At 36.9% G+C, this 8,214-nt stretch overlaps 1 protein-coding gene across 1 annotated transcript; it reads left to right on the plus strand.

The window, feature by feature from the left end:
* Positions 1,037-4,537, plus strand: LOC109831008 (importin subunit beta-3-like). The gene is made up of 6 exons (XM_020398353.1): positions 1,037-1,336; positions 1,426-1,626; positions 3,756-3,863; positions 3,922-4,041; positions 4,149-4,214; positions 4,364-4,537. Exons 1-6 carry the CDS (start codon positions 1,079-1,081, stop codon positions 4,535-4,537), a joined length of 927 nt encoding a protein of 308 aa, XP_020253942.1. The 5' UTR covers positions 1,037-1,078.

The following is an 8,214-nucleotide window of genomic DNA, read 5'->3' on the forward strand; positions in this document are numbered from 1 at the left end:
TATTGTAATTTACCCAAATGTAATTGATTGACTGAAAAACAATCATGATTGTTCGCATCACACGATATTCATGTTCGTCGCTGGTAGAGCATTTATTTGTTATGAACGGTTGAATAATATAGTTTTTAAATCATTCTGCTAATCAATCAAGAATCAAGATAGAGAGTGCATGTGACTTCTTAGTACATCGTATATTAATCTTCGGGGGACCTCAAATAGGGGATTCAATAGGGTGACTGGTGAGCTGTTCCTTTCTGGTTGGATGATGTGTTGTTCATGAACAGCATATCATCCAATCAGAAGGGGATAACTCACCTGTCCCCCATTAGGTCCCCCATTAGGTCCCCTATTTGGGGTCCCTGTAGAAGCGCCCTATAAGTAATGTCTTAAACCTCCGTGCAAGTATGCTTCCAAATTTGTATTGGATAACAGTATTCCTAATCTATTTTGGTAACATTAAGTTATTAGGGATTCCTAATCTATTTTGGTAACATGAGGTTATTAGAATTCCTAATTTGTTTTGTTTTTTGTTTTAGGATTCCTAGTCTGTTTTGGTTTTAGTTTTTTCTATATATATGGAGATTAGAATCAATCATCAAAGAGATTAGGAATACTGTTGAATGATAGCGTTTATGTTGTAAGTGCTATAGATCGTATGTGCCTTATTTTTTGATAGCGTTTGAAAATTTTTAAACGCTATAAGTAATAGTAGGCAATTTTTTTTTGGTTCCGACGGCTTGAAAACTTAAGCGCGAGACTGAAAATTAAAACGACAAAATTTTCTGAGTTTTCTTGGGTTTTTTGGAGAAGATCTTAGCAAGAACCCTGTGGATGGATTCTCGGCCGGCTTGGTCGACGATACCAATATCTTCGAGTAGAGCGTCACGATCATTGGGCCGCCCGATACGCTATAGTGAGTGATTCCTTTCGGATTGCGATATTTTTCGTTGAAATTCGATTGGATCTCGTGGTTTTGGCAATCTAGGGTTGTTTGCTGATGATAAAGTTAGGGTTTTGGTTGAGTTGTTTGGATTCAAGCTGATTCCTTATCTGTTTTGATGTGTATTTCCCTTTGAAAATGCTGATGAAAATGCTGCTGGATATTGAGGATGAGCCAGCGTGGCATTCTGCGGAGGCAGAGGATGAGGATGCAGGGGAGACGAGCAATTACAGTGTCGGACAGGAGTGTTTGGATAGAATCTCAATTGCTCTTGGAGGAAATACAATTGTTCATGTTGCATCGGAGTTGCTGTCGGCTTATATTGCAGCTCTCGAGTGGCAGAAACATCATGTTGCTTTGATTACACTTGCACAGATTGCAGAAGGTTGTTCAAAGGTAACTGGAAGTTTAAATTAATTATTGATTGAGAACTTGGTGCTTTTTTGTAAACATACTATATAGTTTATGCTGTGTCTGTTATGTAGGTCATGATTAAGAATTTGGAGAAAGTGGTGCACATGGTCTTGAACCCATTTCAAGATCCACATCCAAGAGTGAGATGGGCAGCGATTAATGCCATTGGACAGTTTTCTACGGATTTGGGTCTGGATTTGCAAGTGCAGTACCACCAGAGGGTGCTACCTGCTTTGGCATCTGCGATGGATGATTTCCAGAACCCTCGTGTGTAGGCAAGTAAATTCATATTGTTATGAAATCTTATGAAAAGATGTTTGATTGTGAAGCCATAGTTCTTTTCTGATTTATGCCAAAGAGCCCAATGAAATGGTTCATAGCTTTAATAATATTTTATCAAAAGCATAGATAAATTAGGATGACCCAAAATTAGAGGAAGAGACAATAAGACCCCTAGCATGAATTTAAATTGTCAATACTTTGGGTTATACAAATACAACTAACATCACATATTTCATTTCAGTTTATAAAGTGAGCTATAACATGTCCTAGTTTAAATGCACATGTTTATGAAATGATGTCTTCTTCCTTATCAATCTTTTTTTTAAATGCAGGAAACATCTCATCGAAGAACAAGCATGTAAGTTAATACTGCTATTTATTAATATTAAATAATTACTACTCCAGATTGCATTAGTTGACTTTCCTTCATAGTAGAAAAACTTTAGGGAGAGGAAGCATGAATTCCAAAACTTTGTTACAAAGATAATCATTCTGGATTCCATGCTTTAATGGAGGAATTTATGGTTCTTCAAATCCAAGTTCAGGCTAAACCTTTTGGGAGTTTATGCCTTGCTTAAACAAAAAATTCCACGATCCAAGAATGACTTTATTCATCAAATTCAAGTTGATCTGGATCAAGTATTAACGAGGTCCAAGTTATATTTTTCTCACAATCGAGAAGCATTCTCTTCTAATTTAGTTTTTAACATCAAATTTCTGAAGTTTTCATTTTTAAAGTAGATATGATGAGATATGAGTTTAGTGGTTTATAGAAAGGTCAAGAAAGCCTTTTACACAAGTTATTTTCTGGAATTTGGAAATATTACTATATTAAGAGTAACAAAACAATGAGGGAGGCCCTGATTTAGATTCATCCTTGTAGGGATGTGCATGGATGACATAATATTTGTGCCACTATCCCTTTTTGGCTTAGACTTTGTTACTCATAAGTAGTTAGATTGCTATCTTGGGTACCAATTTCAATCACCAATTTTTGTTATAGTAATGTCCAGGAGCATCCCCTTAGAATTTTGACTATGTTCTTTACATTTTGACCGGCTCCTGATTGTCTCTTTTAGATATTCAACACTAATTATTTGACTCAAGATTATCTGATCTCTAATGTAGCCATCCAAGTTCTTGTATTTTGAAATATTACTTTTTGTTATTTTGTAATAGTAGCATATCAAAACAATGATGGAATCCCTAATTGGGATTTATAACTGCAAGGATACGTAGGTGCTTGCATAGTATATGTGCGGTCACTTTGAAGTCATAGCTAGGTAGGTCCTATCTTGGGTACCAATTCCAGTCTCAAATTTTCTTTTTTTTTTCCTTTGGTGGCATGAAGATTCTCTTAGAATTTATATCATTTTCTTGACATTCACACATCTTCACCGTTATCTCATTTGGATGTTCAACACAAGTTATCTGACCCAAGATTATTCATTTTTATGCTAGTTATATAAATTCTAGAATTGTGTAATCTTATGTTCACCTCTGTCTACCACAACTCTCATACCTTGCATTTCGAAGGATATACTCTAAATAGCAGAGAAATTTCTCCATAATAAGTTTATAAGCTTGTTCCAAACTAGTCATCTATTTCATGTCTTAAGGATTAAGCTTTAGATCTCTTGAAGGCAATGCTAAGACCCGAATCAGAATTTCGGGGAGTATGCAAACAGTGGGATACTCTTGAAAGTCTAGCATGGTTCTCCTGTCTTTCTGCTTCCATTAGAAATACTCTTCTAGCATCATATCATTGCTCTATTTTGTCTTCCCCTTATTCTACTTGCTTTGTAAAGTTCTTTTACAGTTTTCTTCTTCAAGTATATTTCCTGATATGAAAAAACCTTAATTTGGCTCATATGAGTTGTTAGGTATCTTGTTAATTTCTACTAAGAGTCTGTTGGGTCTTAGTGCTCACATATCATTTTGTACTTACCTTCATATGTAGAGTTTTCTCCTTAAAGTCTACCTTTGTTTCCAATTCTCATTATGTGATAAAGTTTTTGTTATCTATGCTTTCCAGAAGTTGCTTTCTTTGAATATTGACGTGTGACCTGCTTCTTTATGTTGTCAATATTTTCATTGCCCTTCTGCTGTATTAACTCAACAGGCACATGCTGCTTCAGCTGTTCTGAATTTCAGTAAGAACTGCACACCTGATATTTTGACACCATACTTGGATGGAATTGTTAGCAAATTGCTTGTATTGCTACAGGTACGTAGTTTTACAGTCAAATGTGGGAATAGTTTGCTTCAATGATGTACAAATCTAGTGTGCTTATGTAGCAGCCAGAGACAAGCATGTGCTCCAGCTAATAGAGGAAAATTCTGAATTCCGAAGTAGAATACAACATTTGGAGACTGTGGTCCATAAATTAGTTGGAAATCATCAGGTACATAAGACTCATGTAGATGTAAGCTTTACAGTAAATCTATGATACAATAATATGCAACCTTAATGCAATTATTATTATTACTATTAATTTTTTGTTGTTGTTAGAGAATGCAGAATGAAGAAGATGAAGATGAACAGAATGGGCCCGAAATTGATAAGACTAGTCATAAGGTAAATAAGTTAATTATCTAGCATGTTTCTTTTTGATCGATTATGAGGTATAAAATTTGAAAATTGAATGTGTTATTATCCGGATAAAGTTTTATTTTCTAATTATAGTCTGATATATTGTAGAGTATGTGCCCTAACCACATGACAAGTGCAAGCTTTTAGATTGGTGTGGAACAAATGAGGTTGTAGCAGAAGGACGTTGGTGTTCTAGTGACCCAAAGGAGCTTGTAAATCATGCTCCTCTTAGACCTAATGCAATGGAAGTGATGGTAGACATTCCAAACAAACCAGAAGCTTTTCTTTGGAGGCCTACAAAGACCTAATGCAATGGAAGTGATGGTAGACATTCCAAACAAACCAGAAGCTTTTCTTTGGAGGCCTACAACTAATATGTTCTGTATGCAACAGACATTCCAAACAAACCAGAAGCTTTTCTTTGGAGGCCTACAACTAATATGTTCTGTATGCAACAAGCTGGGACTGTTGTTTATATTTTGATTGTTGATTTCTGTTTTTAGTCCAGGTCTTCATGTTGGATTATCCAAAGACTAGTATTTTTTTTGGCACATTTGTGTTGAACTTTTTGTATGCTACAACTTGGTTATGTATCAGTTTGAACCTTTAAATGAAATATTTGCTTTTATAGTTGTTATAATTGGAAGCTATTTCTAGTTCAATCTCAAAGGTTTATAGGCACAACTGAACTGCTATAAGAAGTGGAAACAATTGCTAAAATGGTATTAAAAAAGAAAGACAGCATTCGTTGAAATGTCATTGTATTAACTCAAACGCTATCAAATGTAAGACAATAGCAGCGTTGAAATGCTATGAATGAAAACTAACTAATAGCATTTTTCAACCGCTATGAAAGATATTCGTCATAGCAATACAGAAACGCTATTGAATACCCTTTTATAGCTACATAAAAACGCTATGGTTGAAACCTTTTTTATAGCATTTGGGGAAGTGCTATGTAAAGCCACATACCTACTATAGCGGGTTCCGACACAACACTGATTAAAACGCTATGAAATAATACCATAGCGTTTTTCGGCCGCTATAGATGATTTCAGGTGTTGTAGTGATTCTCTACAACAAGTATCTTATGAAAAGTGTTGAGAACAGATTGCATTTGCTGTGAAGATTATTCAGATTTTAGATGTCCAGAGGCACCTTGCTTGCGGCTCATGTGAACAACTATATGAAGTTGTTGTCGGACTTGGCGAATGTTGATGAGAAGATATCGGATGAGTACAAGACGATTATTTTATTGGGCTCCTTACCGGATGAGGAGTATGATATATTCGTGCTCACTTTGTTGAATGGGAGATCTTCTATAAGCTACAGTAAAGTTACTAATGCTTTGACGAACTACGATTTGAGGAGGAAGGACAAGGAGACTTCCCATGCTAGTACTTCAGACGAGGCCTTGTCGACGAGAGGTAGAAGCCCATATCCGAAAGGTGGTAATAAAGGAAGGTTAAAGTCAAGAGGTCATCACCAGCTAGGAAAGAACCAATGTACATTCTGCAATGAGCAGGGAAATTGGAAAAGAGATTGTCCAAAGATCAAAGAGAAGGAGAATAGCAAGAAAAATGGCCTGAAGGCCAATGAGGTGAATATTACAAAAGGCAATGATTCCGATGATTCGAGCTTTTCTCTACTGATTACTCCGGAGGTGAACCACTTGGATGCATCAGATTGCTTTTCTCTACTGATTACTCCGGAGGTGAACCACTTGGATGCATCAGATTGGATGCTTGATTCCGATGCTACCTAGGTGAACCACTTGGATGCATCAGATTGGATGCTTGATTCCGATGCTACCTATCATGTGACCCCTAGGCGAGATTGGTTTGCATCTTTTAAGAAGCTCGATGGGGGAGTTATAGTCATGGGAAATGATCAGTCTTGTGGCATTTGTGGGATAGGTACCGTGTGGATCCGGATGCACGATGGAGTAGTTCGTGAATTGAAGGAGGTAAGATTTGCTCAACTGAAGAAGAATCTTATTTCTATTGGAGCTTTGGAGGCGAAAGGATTCAAGGTGACCTTTGAGGATGCTGTAACGAAGGTTACTAAGGGATATTTGGTGGTGATGAAGGGATTCCGCAATTAAAACATGTATTATCTGAAGGGGAACACCGAGATTGGCCAGGTTGCTTTGGCTATTTTAGAGACGGACATGAGTAGACTTTGGCATTATAGGTTGGGGCACACAGGAGAGAAGTCACTACAGGTGCTGTGCAAGCAGGGGCTATTGAAAGGAGCCAAGAGTGATAAAGTGGAGTTCTGTGAGCACTGTGTACTTGGTAAAAAGACGAAGGTGAAGTTTGGGATGGCCATTCATAGGATGAGGGGCATCCTAGACTACGTGCACACAAACGTTTAGGGTCCTACCAAGATTGCATCACTTGTTGATCGATATTGGTTCGTCACGTTCGTAAATGACTATTCTAGGCATTGTTGGATGTACACCATGAAGCATAAGAATGAAATCCTAGATTTTTTTGTGGAGTAGAAGAAGAGATTAGAACTGCAGACTGAGAGAAAGATCAAGACGTTGTGATACGACAACGGCGACGAATACAATTCAGACCCCTTTCAGCAATTATGTCGAGACGAGGGTATAGAGATGTACTTCACAGTTAGTCATACACCACAGCAGAATGGGGTGGCAGAAAGCCTGAATTGATCTTTACTAGAAAAGGTCCGATGCTTATTGACGCATAGTGGTTTAGAGAAGATCTTTTGGGCTGAGGCAGTTTCATATGCGAGCCATCTTATTAATAGACTGCCTTCATCTGTGATTGAGGAGAAGACCCATATGGAGAAATGATCAGGAGAGCCAGCATGAGATTATGACCAACTTAAGGTATTTGAGTGCCCTATATTTTATCATGTGAGAACAGATAAATTAGAACCTTGAGCTATGAAGGTTATATTTATAGGATTCAAGCGTGGTATCAAGGGATACAAGCTATGAGATCCAGTTGATAGGAAGATTGTACTGAGTAGAGATGTCACATTTGATGAGGCTTCTATTTTAAAGCTTCCTAGCTCTTATCAGGTGGAGAGCGACCCGACAGATGACATATCTATAGAACCCCGTAATTTTTATATGAATATATGTGAATTATTAGTAAATAAATAATTCTTTTATGATAAATAGCTTGAGGTCATTGATGTACATGATAATAAGTTATTTGAGATGATATGATTCTTTTATGATAAATAGCTTGAGGTCATTGATGTACATGATAATAAGTTATTTGAGATGATATGAAAGTATGGGTGTAGAGTTTTGTGCGTTGGTTTTGCAAATAAGCAAAACATGTACAAAACTAAAATTTTCCAGATCAGTCGACACATGAGTTGACTGGTACGCTGATTTCTAGTTTTTACAGGTTTCGGGTCTGTTTTGATTTGGTTCGGGTTTGGGTCGGGTTTAGCTGTTCATATATATTCTCCTTCATCCGAAATCATCCCCTCTCATCTTCAGATCAGAGAAAACCCTAGCCCCTCTCCCCTATCTCAAACCCTAGCTTTGTTCTTGGTGATTTGGGGAAGAACTTGGAGGATTTTCGTCGAAATCTTCACGTTGCAGCGAAGGGGAACCACTCTCTCTCAGATCCAGGAGTTTCTCATCACCCCAGAGGCGAGTAACATCTCGCCCAATCTTGTCCTATTTTTTCTAAATATTTTCAAATGGTTTTCATGAGTTTTGATGAGCCAAAAATGATATTTTTGTACAAAGGATTGATTTTTATAGCATATAGAGGGAAGATACGTTATTTCAGAATGTTAAAAACCCACCAACGTTTTGTGAATCGAAGATCTAGATCTGAAATGTTTTTATAAGAGATTTAACATGAGTTTTGTTTTAAAAATGTTTTAAAACATGAATACACATGTTTAGGGTTTTGTTTATGTATTTGTACATGAAAGTTATGTTTCAGTTTAGTTCATACATGTTAATATCAGTATTTTTCATGTTTGG

This window comes from Asparagus officinalis, chromosome 2, assembly GCF_001876935.1.
Source record: "Asparagus officinalis chromosome 2, Aspof.V1, whole genome shotgun sequence".
NCBI lineage: Eukaryota > Viridiplantae > Streptophyta > Magnoliopsida > Asparagales > Asparagaceae > Asparagus > Asparagus officinalis.

Excerpts from the sequence above, each read along its gene's own strand:
- LOC109831008 (XM_020398353.1), top strand. The coding sequence starts at position 1,079 with ATGCTGATGAAAATGCTGCTGGATATTGAGGATGAGCCAGCGTGGCAT. Across the intron at positions 1,627-3,755 it reads ATTTCCAGAACCCTCGTGTG|CAGGCACATGCTGCTTCAGC; the intron begins TAGGCAAGTAAA and ends GTATTAACTCAA. Across the intron at positions 3,864-3,921 it reads AATTGCTTGTATTGCTACAG|TGTGCTTATGTAGCAGCCAG; the intron begins GTACGTAGTTTT and ends GTACAAATCTAG.